Raw genomic sequence first — 13,166 nt, 5'->3', positions numbered from 1 at the left:
TTATAAAAATGTATGGCATTATTAAATAGTTAATAAAGAAATCCTAAGGTATGATGTGGGTAGACACCTCAAGCTCTAGCCTAGCTGTAAAGTCCCCACAGCTGTGGCATGGCCCTGCAACTGGGGGGAGGGGACTGCCTGCAAACCATACTGGTGACAAGTCCCCAAAATGAAATCAGCCCGACTATTTTTTAAAGCAGAATCTAGCTTCCTTTGTTAACCTGAAAGCTAGCACAATGGATCCCAAGCTCTGACACTTGATCCAGGAGCTCCAACCCGCACCCCCCGGCCCTCCCTGACCCCAGGTCCCTCATATGATGTTGCTCTGCTCAGCCACCTAGGAGTGGGCCACCTTGCACATGCAACCCCAGTCCCTGCATGTGAAGAAGACAGCTCTGCCATCACATCCACTTATCACCTCTCAGAGCTTCAAGATGCAGGTTACCCAAATCATAGAGGGAAACTGCTTCTCATGGGGATAAAGAGAGGCAAAAAGGGGTGGGGCAGGGGACTACATTTTCCTTAACAGGTCTTTCCTAAGTACACTCTAATAGGATATTTCTCTCACTCCCCAACCTGCCTGAAGACCAACTTTCCAGCTTTCATTACAGTTGTAACCAAAAAGTCTCTGTTTCAGAGAGGTGCATGAACATAGGTGCACAAACAGGGACGTATGTGCTAGGAAATGGTAAGGTTTTCCTTATAAGGCTGCTAAAGGAAAAAAAAGGCTACACAGAAAAAATAGCAACAAGATTTTATGGTTAGGCAAATCAACAAAGGTTACAGTGAGCTCCAAGTTATGCACTTCGCATTGAACTTTTGATGAGTCAGATGGACCTGTTCACGGCATCACAAGGTCTCAAGTGATGACTCCTGACATCAAAGGGGCCTCTTATGAGTGATTGCAGTTTGCTCCCAAATGACTACACTTAGAAGAAAACTGCAGTGGTGAGGTACATTTCCTAGAGAGCTCATGTCATAAAAAAATACATAAAACATGAATTTGTAAAAGCTTAAAAAAAAATACTGTCACTGTTTTAATATCTCCTTTTCTTAAATGAGGCTGGTGTGTCAGTACAGACTGCTGACTTAGCTAAAACTTGAGCCTGAATCTCACCAAAGGAAACCCAGACCACAGTGGAATAGATAGGAAGTCAGATATTCAGAGCTTGTTGACTGAATGGGTTAATTTAACAGCGGTCTCCTGTTAAATAAAGGTAAATGTACAACAACTCCGAGTCTCTCATCTCCCATGCATTCCAAAGGGAGTGTTCCCTCAGATCCTGAACTATGTGCATCGTCACACTGCCACGATAGCAGCTCCCTGTAGACTAGTACTGGGGGATTTCTTTCTTTTTGACAGACATTTAGGTCTTTACTCTTCTTTGCATTTAGAAGGAATGACTAGAATTTCTTTTTATCACATTGTAGTTTTCCTTCAAGATTTGTGTTTGGTTGGTTGGTTTTATTGGCAAGCATCAATGCCTCATTACCCGTCGCCTTCCAAGTTTTCACCGGGCTGCCGTGAGGCCACTGGAAAGCACAGCATTGTCTGCACAAGGCTGGGACTGCTCCTTTACCACGGGGTCTGCAAGAAAACAGGATGGGAGTCAGCCAAGTCTGGGCTTGGAGGTGACAGAGACATCATCATGACAAACCCCCTTCCACAGTGGGACAATGAGAGAGATGGACAGACTGACGGGAGAGCTGAGGCCAGAAGAGTGACAGAAATCACAGAACGAAGGTTGGAGAAAAATCAGACACTGAAAAATAACCGGGAATTTGCTCTTAGAGTCAACCCTTATACTTGCCTCAGAGGGCAAGTTCAACAACTGAGGCCCACACACACTGACTTCCCACAGCTCAAAATCACTACTAATCTTCCTGTGTGTTATTTTCCTTAGATACTATGTCAGATCCAACCCCCAATTTCTTCAAATCATGTGCAGTAATGAGCACTTGGGAGCAAAGGAATGAAAAGAGCCATTAGAAGACCTATTAATTTTAAGCAGCAGTTATTTGAAACATTTTTTTTTGACAGAAGATGTGTGTTCAGAAAAGTAGACGGATCATGAATTACATATTACAAACACCAAAATTCTTAATTCAATCTAACTCAAAGGTGAAAATAGCATCTTGTGCCAGAAATTGGAAAAAGGACCTCTGGGTTGTACTTGTTAGAGGTCTTGAAGGTTAAAAAAAAAAAAAAAAAAGAGGTCTAGAAGGCCAAAGGGTAAAACCTTTCCAATTTGCTGTCTACTAATGCTTATGGGCCAACAGCTTCAAAATTTGTATTCTTCAGGTAAGACGCGCTTAATCTCCAGAGGGGAAGAAAAGAAGGGTAGATAGCATACTGGCCAAGCAACAGACAGGCTGAAGGTTTTCTTCTTGATCCAGAGAGTGGGCTGAGACTGGTCCTGTAACCTGTATCCCCTATCTCCTCTATGCCTGGACTAAATCATCTCATGTTGCCAACAATTAAGGGGAAAGTCTATCTGAGACATACTTTATTGGGAGGGAGGGGCCAGGGAGCTGTACGCAGGCAGCCAAGAAGCAACCATGTGCACTGAATACATACACACATACATACATACATACACACTCTGAAGTGAGACCTAAAAATTCTTTAACTCAGATAGGATTTTAGTGAGGTCCTTCCATAGCTGCTTTCCTTTCTTCAGATTCCTTTTACTGAATTTAACTCATTTCCTTCTTTAAAAATATACTATGGTCATCTTATTACTTTTAACCAACTACTTTGTTTTTTTCACGGGAAAAAAACATGTTTGATTAGGTTTCCACACAGATATATCCGAAAACAAAGTTCAGATATTTGTGATCTCTCAGCCCAGGGCCACAGGGAACGGTCTGCAGACCAGACTCAAGGGGAGCTATGGCAGTGGACAAGCAAACACCTCTGCAGATCAAGAAAAGGAACTGCAAGAGCTGTCTCAATAGTCCAGAATGAATGAGGCCAAATTCCAAGGATGATTCAATCCAAACACCTAGAATTCTCCTGACTGGCCTCAAAGATAAAGAACAGGAGACTTATTCCTTTAATAAATCAGGCCCCTGCAAATGGTCCCTGGAGACTCACAGAAGTAGGGATGCTCCATGGCCTCTTTGGCGGTCAGTCTCTGTTGATGGTCGTATCGCAGAAGTTTGTCCAGAAGATCTAGGGCCTCAGGGCTGACGAGGTGTCTGTTCTCACTGTGGATAAAGTTTTCCCAGCGTTTCCGTGAATGTCTGAGGAGGAAAGGGAAGCACTGGTACTGAGATTCAATTCAACAAGAATCCAGACATTACCATGGTTAAAGCCAATAGAATCTTAGAACCCCAGGAGGATTATAAACTTATTAAATCTCATTCTCACAGGTGTCTGCCCCACCCTCCACGGGAATATCTGAGGCATCTTGAAACAAAAAACATGCTCTCTGATAAAATGAACTAAAGCTTCTACATCTGATTTAGAATTTGTGGCACCTTCCTAGATCATTTCTTATGGATCAGGCTTTTAGTCAATTCTGGTGAGGCACAGAGGTGACAGAGTTATTTTTGTTGTGCAGCAAAAATATTTAGAGAGCTAGCCTTGGAAACAGAGGCTCCACAAAACACTGAGAACTGTCAACGCATTTACTTTTCAACACTAGTACACTGTACCTGCAAATATGCTTTAAAATTTGCCACGTTGGGGGGATCCCTGGGTGGCTCAGCGGTTTGGTGCCTGCCTTTGGCCCAGGGCGCGATCCTGGAGTCCCGGGATCGAGTCCCACGTCAGGCTCCTGGCATGGAGCCTGCCTGCTTTTCTCCCTCTGCCTGTGTCTCTGCCTCTCTCTCTCTCTCTATGTCTATCATGAATAAATAAATAAGATCTTAAAAAAAAATAAAATTTGCCACCTTGTAGAAAACCCGTTAACTAGAACAAGAAAAAACTATAAATCTCTTCCTCAAAGAAGAATCACAGCTTTCTAAGATTTTCCATTAAAATAAGCATACACTGTCCTGCAAAGCATTTCACTGTAACAGGATTTTGTCTCCTATTTTCTATGGACTGACAGGTTATCTCTTGGAGAAGTACAACGATCAGAAGACACATGTAAACAATGCCCAAACCTCAAAACAAGTTTTAAAAAGCATACATGAGAAAAAAGAAGGGTATTTTCAACTTTGCTATGATTAGCAAGTGATTTCGGCGAATATTCCCTCTTCTGAAATGGGTTTAGTTAAAACCCTCGTTCTCTCTCCCTCTCTCTTACTTACTGTCCCAGGATATCGTTGAAGTGCGGATCTAGGTCTATGTGATACTTCTTCAGATACCCATACAGCTCATCTGTACCCAGAACCTTGGCAATGCGAACAAGCTGAAACACAAAACAAACTGACCAAATTACTGAGCACAGAGCTCACCGCAAGCCTGTGAGGATGCTATCCCAAGAAATGAGAGGACTTCTCCATCACTGAATCTCCAGGGACCAGAGGCAGATTGGAGCCCGGGGCTGACAGGAGGTAGACCAAAGGCCAATGATGTTCACAGAAAGCAAATTTCCAAACTCCCTTTAAAATGGTAATAACTGGGATCCCTGGGTGGCGCAGCGGTTTGGCGCCTGCCTTTGGCCCAGGGCGCGATCCTGGAGACCGGGGATCGAATCCCACATCAGGCTCCCAGTGCATGGAGCCTGCTTCTCCCTCTGCCTATGTCTCTGCCTCTCTCTCTCTCTCTGTGTGACCATCATAAATAAATAAAAAAAAAAAAAATTAAAAACAAAACAAAAATAAAATGGTAATAACTTAAGACAATAATCTTCCAGAAGCTGACAATTACGGGGGCATCACAATCTAATCTAGAAGCTAGTTGTTAGACAAGGTGTGTCTGACTTCTTCACAGACTCACTGTGGGGCATACGTGGAGCTTAGTAAGATAGCTTTATCTGGCTCTATGTTTGGGGACCTAGTAACCACAGACAAAATCTCATGAAGCTCTTTACCCTGAAGGAGAACTTAAGTGCAGACACTGAGTGACTCAAGGATAGCATCCCTGTCAACAGACTCCCATTTCTTTGGCATGTGCCCCCACATGGGGAAGAGCCAGTTAGTGTTTGCTCACCTGGTCATAGTTGTCCTGTCCGTGAAAGAAGGGCTCCTTTCGAAAGATCATGCTTGCTAACATACAGCCCAAACTCCACATGTCCAAGCTGTAATCGTACATCTGGGGAAACAAGGTCAGCCTGTTAGTGAAAGGTGTTGCAAATGTATTTCTTTGATCTGGATTTCTAGTCTTCAGTTGACCTTTGCACATATTTTAGAATTCAAAGAAAAAAAAAAAAGTCACTGAGAAAAATCTGAAATGACTGCTTCAGGCTGGGGTTTTGAATGTATCCAAACTGACTTAATAAACAGCACACGAGGAGAAGCCCTAAGGAAACACACAAAGGAGGCGTGAGTTGTACCTGATAGTCCACAAGGAGCTCCGGTCCCTTGAAGTACCTCGATGCTACACGGACATTGTACTCCTGAGCAGGGTGGTAGAACTCTGCCAGACCCCAGTCTATGAGCCGCAGCTACAAACACAACAGAAATCAAACCCGTAAAGGAGTGTTTCTAGACACCTGTGCCTTAGAAAAAGGCCACATCACGTTAGCTGACAATATGTGCGCTACATAACAAATGTTAGCCAGTGCACTGGCAAAAATTACCCTTTCAGCAACTGTGGAAGAGGTCACCTCTACAGTAGAGCTTTCAGAATCTTATTTGTTGTTGTTTTTTTTTTTTAATTTAAATTATCCTGGCTTATCATTCTCTTCCCATCAATCAAGCTTAAGCTTTTTACTCTGCCTCTGTTTTACTTGCATATAACACATTCCCCCATTATTAACAGCTCCCATCATAAGCTCAAGCCACAACACAAAGGGTTGGAGACCCAGGCCCCACCCCAGGATTGAAGCATTGCTCCAGCTTTTCATTAATCACACAGTAGTGGAATCACTTACTCACCAATCAGAGACAACCAGAATTGGATATGAAAAACAGGAGGGACCCAAGTGTAAAGGCTAGGCAGACTGGTCTAAGGGTCATTAAAAGAAGTACAAACCATCTGCTGGAGTTTCTTTGCGAGGCCCTCTGGAAAACCATGACCAAAATAAACAAGGGACTACAGTTAGGCTCACGGGTCTACTTTCCTTGTGTACCATGCTCATGCAGAGCAGAAAGCAACACTGGAGACCGGAGAAATAACAATAACACAAGTCTGCCAAAGAAAACAGTACTGGTCTGCAGTCCCTCCTAGGTCAATACCTAGAGTTGTGGTCTGCCCTAGACCTTTTAAGAAAAGCCTTGTTGCTGCCTGGCTGCAACGGTACCTTTTTCTGTTGGTGATCTATCATGACATTGTGAGGTTTCACATCCCTGTGCATGATTCCCTTGCTGTGGCAGTAATCCAGAGCCTATTAGATAAGAAAGCACAGAGAAAAGTAAGCACACTGTCTACCAACCTCCCAACGCAAGCATATTATTTGTGACAGCTTCACGTGAATACAATCTCCCAAGGGGCAGCTTACTGCTGCGACAGAGGACAATAACCATGCCTCAGATGGTACCCCTAGTGCTCTGTGCACACTATGCTGGCAGCCGGCGGAAAAGGGGCTGCGTTAAGGAGGGAAGATAGGAGACACTTCTCTGGACACTCTTGCTACTTGCAGTTAGTAAGTAACACTTTACCAGTCACTTTGACTTAGGAATCATACATTAATCTATTGGTCTAACTCAAAGGGTTTAAAACCAGTCCTGGGAAACTCACTAGAGTCCCCTCTCATAGTGATTCAAATGGGAATGACAAACTGTGACATCTGACATGGTTTGTCTTCTAGACAAGTGCCCACTGTGGACTTTTGGGATTAACAAGTATTCTAGCTGAGTGAAGTAAGTCAGTCGGAGAAGGACAAACATTATATGTTCTCATTCATTTGGGGAATATAAATAATAGTGAAAGGGAATATAAGGGAAGGGAGAAGAAATGTGTGGGAAATATCAGAAAGGGAGACAGAACGTAAAGACTGCTAACTCTGGGAAATGAACTAGGGGTGGTAGAAGGGGAGGAGGGCGGGGGTGGGAGTGAATGGGTGACGGGCACTGGGGGTTATTCTGTATGTTAGTAAATTGAACACCAATAAAAAATAAATTAAAAACAAAAAACAAAAAAAAAACAAAAACAAGTATTCTAGTATTAGTATTTTCTTTTACAAATAATCCTTAAGCCAACTGGCCTTTAAGGATTCTATTTTTCCTCTAAGGGAAGATATTGCTTCCTAGAAGATAGAGGATATACAGGTAAGATTTTAAGTGTATAAGCCAATGAGTTTTTTGAGCACATTCATAGAATTGTGCGACTGGCACCACAATCCAGTCTTGAAACTTCTGCCATCATCCCAAAAATCCCCAGCAGCTTGCCTGGGATTGGTCACCATTCCCATTTGCCCCCTACCTCAGCAGTAACCACAAACTTGCCATTGCTACTGATCTGCCTTTTCTGGACAATTGTAAAGTGGAATGGTACAATATACAGTACTCTTTTTTTTTTTTTTTAAAGATTTTATTTACTCAGAGAGAAAGAGAGAGAGAGGCAGAGTCACAGGCAGAGGGAAAAGCAGGAACTCGATACCGGGTCTCCAGGATCACACCCTGGGCTGTAGGCGGCGCTAAACCCACTGTGCCATTGGGTCTGCCCAGTACTCTATCTTCTTTCCCTCAGCATTATGTCACTGAGATTCATCTGTGTTACGTTTTTCTTCCTGAGTAGCATTCCACTGTATGGATGTACTAGTTGATGGATATCTGGGCTGTTTCCAGTTTGGGGCTATTATGAATAAGGCTGCTTATGAATATTCATATACAGGCCTTTGAGAGGACACAGGCTTTCATTTCTCTCATGCAGATTCCTGAGGGTGGAAATGCTGAGTTTTATGTTAGTTTACATCTAACTTTTTAAGAGTCTGCCTAATTGTTCTCCAAAGTGCCTGCTCCAGTTTACATTCCCACTGGTAATGTATGAAGGTTCAGTTTCTCCACATCCTCGTCAACACTTGTCACTGCTTCATCTTTGTGATTATCGTTGTTCTGGCCGGTCTGAAGTGGGATCTCATGTGGATTTGAATTATATTTCCTTACTCAGGGATCAGGTTGACATCTTTTTGGGTGTTAGTGGTCATGCTGTATCTTCTCTGGACAAATACTGATTCAAATCTTTTACTCATTGTTTCTTTGGGTGGTTTTAGAGAATACAAAAATTTGCTTCTATTTCTCCTTTTTTGAACACAGTAACTTTTCCCATAAATTTTAAATTAGGCCCTATGGCTTGTCTTAAAAAGCACTGAAGCCTACCTGAGTGCCATGATTTTCTTCTTGAGTAACAAAACAGCAACTCACCATCTTGTGGTTCCTACTATGTGCTTGGCACTGAGTGGTTTTAGGGAAGTTTTCCACAGGACAAGATCAGGGTTTTTCAACCTCAGCTGTGCTGATATTTTGGACCAGATAATTCTTTGCTGTGGGGAGCTGCAGGGTGTTTAAAAGAATCCCTGGGCTCTTCTCACCAGATGCCAGCTGCACTCCTCCAAATTGTGACAACCAAAAATGGTTCCATATTTTGTCAATTTGACTTGGTTGAAAACCACTGGACTGGGTCCAAGAATGATCCCCAAGATCAGCAAATCCAGGAATAAACAAATTTTGCTTTTCCCCAGACACAAAAAAGTAAACAGTGCGCGATGCTTTTTATATGAAGGTAAAAAACATGCAAAACTAAACTGGTGGTAGAATTGAGAATATTATCTTCAGAAAAGGAGATCCGGAAGAGAAGGGGCACAGGACAGCCTTCTGGGGTATTCTTTTTTCTCTGCCAGCCCTGTTCAACAGAACTTTCAGTGATGATAGAAATATTCTATATCTGCCTGTCCAATATGGTAGCCACTAGCCACACGAGGCCACCGCACATCTGAAATGTGGCTACTGAGATAAAGGAAAGGAATTTCAAATTTTAATTAAAACTTAAATAGCTGTGCCTGTGGGCAACAGCTACTGTACTGGACAGCATAGTACTATGTAGATCTGGGTGAAGGTTCCACTTATGTAAAAACCCAAAAACCTGTACACTTAAGATTTATTCATTTATGGAAGTTCTACTTCAATGTAATTTTTCTCTGTTTTGTTTTGCAACAACAGGTATAGCAAGATTCCACAACGGCTTTGTGGCAGTATCTTAGGAAACCAGGGCTCCTGAGGACAGAGTTCCCTGGACCTGAGCACAGGCACCCAACAACCACTTCACAGCCCTCTGGCCTCAGTTTCTTCCACTGTTTCAGTGAAGCTGAAGATTTCCTCTTCCTTTTTTTTTTTTTTTAATTTTTTATTTATTTATGATAGTCACACATTGAGAGAGAGAGAGAGAGAGAGGCGGAGACATAGGCAGAGGGAGAAGCAGGCTCCATGCACCAGGAGCCCAATGTGGGATTCGATCCCGGGTCTCCAGGATCGCGCCCTGGGCCAAAGGCAGGCGCTAAACTGCTGCGCCACCCAGGGATCCCAGATTTCCTCTTCCTCATCTAGTTCCCCCAAAGAGAAAATCTGGCAAGTGTCAATTCTGTTATTTTGCCTAGTCTTTGTCCAAAGGAATGAACTAATAAGGACCATAATACCTGGGGTGTAAGAAATACCTGAGCAGAGGCTGAACAAGTAGAGGAAGGGAATTCATTCTTGTGCCAAGTTCACTAGTCAGACTCCCTGTGGAGTCACTGACATGCTTTTAAATTCCTTGGGGGAGCTATTTCACTTTCAAAATCTGGCATTATCTGATCATTAGGCATGAAAGACATTTTTCAAGCTTCATCTGGGGTCCTGTGCCTCATTAGCAGAAAGAATGTCCTTACTGCCTGCCTGGCCGCTACCTCCAGAAAGCAGAAGGGATATCAGACACAAAGGACTGTCTGAATGACCAGCCTGTGGAGACTTGTGTCATCGGGATGTCTTTACTTGACCTAAGGACAACTGTGCAAGATTATAAATCTTCATCTTTGGTGTGGTAAGTTAAAAACACAAAATCTTAACACCTTACTTAAAAATAACCTACTGTGAGATTTAGATTGCGGCTCTCATTGGGTGAATGCATGGGGTTCTCTGGAAAGCACCCCCAGGGAAGGAGCTAGCCTGACAGCTCACAAGACCACACCACCACTAATAACCTCTTCTCCACAGACATCTGCAATTCTGGCATGGAAAGGACATGCAGAAAGATGTAATACACCAAGCTCTACCTTCAAATGTTTCTGACCTTATTGACAAAAGAAAGACCCATTAGTTTTAAGAGTGGACTCTTAAATCTACCACCTTGGTACTAATGATAAGAGGTTTGTGTAAGTGCTTCTAAGAAAATACATTCACCGTACAGGGCTAGTTCTTCAAACTCCCATTCCCTAAAACTAAGCCTTAATTAAACTTGGGATTTAAAAAAAAAAAAAAAAAAAAAAAAAAAAAAACTTGGGATTTTGTTCAAGTAATTGTTCACAATCCCATCCAATCTCCATCTTGGCAATTTTCTTCAATAATGCCAATAACTTAATTATCTCTATCTTTCAGAGGTTCTTAAATTGAGATCCCCACACCCCATAAAACTTTATGTAATACTGTGTATTTATACATGCATTTTGGTGGGGAGGGGGGGAGTTTAAAAGTTCTCATTAGATTCTTAGTGATCTAGACTCAAAACAACTTAGGAGCCATTGGTCTATTCCAATTTACAAGCCTTTTTAGAATTCTTTACCTAAGTGTGTTTTTTTAAAATATTTTAATTATTTATTTAATTATTTATTATTTAAAATATTTTAATTATTTATAAATAATTATTTAATTATTTATTCTACACACACGTAGAGACAAGGCAGAGGGAGAAGCAGGCTCCATGTAGGGAGCCAATGTGGGACTTGATCCCAGGACTCCAGGATCGTGCCCTGGGCTGAAGGCACGGGCTTAACCCCTGAGCCACCCAGGTGTCCCAGAATTCTTTACCTAAGTGTGTACCTAGACAAACTAAAAAAAGGTCATTCCTCCACCAACCAGTAATGCTTCAAAATTTCCATCTTGGGATTACTAAGTGTCCTAAAAGGGCCACCCATCACCTCTCCTTGCATGTCTAGGTCAGTCAGGGCTAGAGGATAGGCTGGGAAGGGGATTATGAGTGATGACAAGAGAAAGGAGATTGCAAATGCCTGCCTACCCAGTATGCGTGTCCCTTTCTACTGGGACTTCAATGCTCTGGCCCATTAAAAAGTGAAGTCTACTTCCCCACCCTTTGAATCTAGGTATGGCCAGGATCTGCTTTGGTCAACAGGGCATTAAGAGACATGACACAAGTAGACGCTTGAAAAGCACTTACACATTTAACTTCACCCTCTCATGCTACTAGGAACCCTGAGGCCACCACAGGAGGAAGTAGCTTAGACTAACCCCCATAGAAAGAGCCTTCAGCTATTCCAGTTGCCATTCCAGATATGTGAATGAGGCCATTTGGGACCAATGTGCACCAGTCAAAAGACTCACCCAGCTAATCCCACAGAATTATGAGAAATAGTACATAATTTTTAAAAAATTGTTAAGTTCTGGGTGATCTGTTACACAGTAAAAATTGATAGCATTAAGTAAGCAGCAAAAAGAAAATCCGAAGGCCAACAAGAACTATGAAGAAGGAAGTTCTGATTTTTGGCATGTTCTTGGTATCTCCTGACTGTTCCACAGGAAAGTTTCTATGTAAAAATCCCACAACAGAGATCGCAATGGAAGTTAAAACAAAAACAAAAATAAACCCTCGGGGCACCTGGATGGCTCCGTCGGTGGAGCCTGCGACTCCAGATCTCAGGGTCATGATTTCAAGCCCCACGTTGGGTGTGGAGCCTACTAAAAAAACAAACAAAACAAAACAAAACAAAACCACCTCACTAAATTCTGTAAGTGTCAAGAGAGAACCTACCTGAGTTCTCTTTGTCCTCTCAAAAACTTCTTGGGAAGTGGGAGGGAGGATGGAATAACTGGGTGACAGGCATTGAGGAGGGCACCTGATGTGATGAGCACTGGGTGTTTGTTACATGTGACTGATAAACTACTGAACACTACATCTGAAACTAATGACGTGCTATGTGTTGGCTAACTGAAATCATAAAAAAAAAAAAGTCTCCTTTGATGAATACACCTGAAAAGATTCACTGCCTCTGAATGCCACTTACCTTAAGTAGCTCATACATATAAAACCGGATATCGAAGTCTGTCAGGATCTGGTAAAGTTGCTGAAACACATTTCAGATAGCAGAAAGTTAATTTAGTCTCATCATTTTGTCATCCCAAATATTGGCCATAATTCTCTGTAAACTTTACTGCTTAAGTCACTGAAGAACCCCAGGACTTTTTACCACTTGATCTGGAACAAATGAGACAAAGACCAAAGATGAGGGTATAATACTTTAGTTTTTTTTGTGTGTGGGGTGGGGTGTGTGTGGAACTCCAAGGGAGAGAAACACTTAATTCACTGTGGATCTTCTAAAAACTTGTTCAATGCTCCATCATTTCAACACCCTAAATTACATTATTATGGAGATAAAGCCCAAGTTGTCAAATTGTCCTCATATTCTTACTATACTTCAAACAAAGTAATCCACTGGAGCAGCAGTGTCCGTCAGAGAACTAAGTTCTGAGTGCAGAGCAGAACCTGAAGAACTTCATTGGCCCACGTGGTAAAAAGTGGCAAGACAGTCCACCTGCTTGGTTCTGGCAGATGGTAAGAGACTTAAGAAAGGAGTACGAGAGTGAGATGTTACAGAAAAAAAGAATAGACATAGGCACTGAAAATGATTCCAGGTCAAAAGGACATGCAAACAGTTCTCATACTGGGACACAGACATACCCACTAGGAGTTTTGTTTTTTTAATTTCAATTTTTAAGAGGCAGAGTAGCATTAATACATCCAGGTTCATTAAAGTCATCACAAACCTTCATCAGAAACTATACTATTATTTTTAGTAATCAATTCCAAGTATATGTTTCCCCATCAGTCCAAAGCAGCACCTTCTAGAAAATCAGTACACTTTTTAAAACATCCTTTGTTTCTTTACTGAAGACTCAGGCAGTAAGAG

The 13,166-nt window shown here is 42.2% G+C and overlaps 1 protein-coding gene across 12 annotated transcripts in view; it reads right to left on the bottom strand.

Moving 5' to 3' along the window:
* Positions 1 to 13,166, bottom strand: part of CSNK2A2 (casein kinase 2 alpha 2) — a 79,750-nt gene that overhangs the window by 7,262 nt on the left and 59,322 nt on the right. For all 12 annotated transcript variants that reach the window (XR_012031416.1, XM_072826904.1, XM_072826903.1 and 9 more), the window contains 7 exons: positions 12,264 to 12,323; positions 6,357 to 6,440; positions 5,448 to 5,558; positions 5,105 to 5,206; positions 4,261 to 4,361; positions 3,098 to 3,246; positions 1,494 to 1,588 (listed from right to left, as the gene is read on the bottom strand). Coding sequence is in view for 11 of the 12 variants with exons in the window: in XM_072826904.1 (XP_072683005.1) it covers positions 1,512 to 1,588; positions 3,098 to 3,246; positions 4,261 to 4,361; positions 5,105 to 5,206; positions 5,448 to 5,558; positions 6,357 to 6,440; positions 12,264 to 12,323 (684 nt within the window). In the remaining variant the exon portion in view is untranslated. The remainder of the gene's footprint in view (positions 1 to 1,493; positions 1,589 to 3,097; positions 3,247 to 4,260; positions 4,362 to 5,104; positions 5,207 to 5,447; positions 5,559 to 6,356; positions 6,441 to 12,263; positions 12,324 to 13,166) is intronic.

The sequence above is a fragment of the Canis lupus genome, chromosome 5, assembly GCF_048164855.1.
Source record: "Canis lupus baileyi chromosome 5, mCanLup2.hap1, whole genome shotgun sequence".
In the NCBI taxonomy this organism is placed as follows: domain Eukaryota; kingdom Metazoa; phylum Chordata; class Mammalia; order Carnivora; family Canidae; genus Canis; species Canis lupus.
Note: the sequence above shows the minus strand (reverse complement) of the source record. Positions and strands in the feature narration are given on the sequence as shown.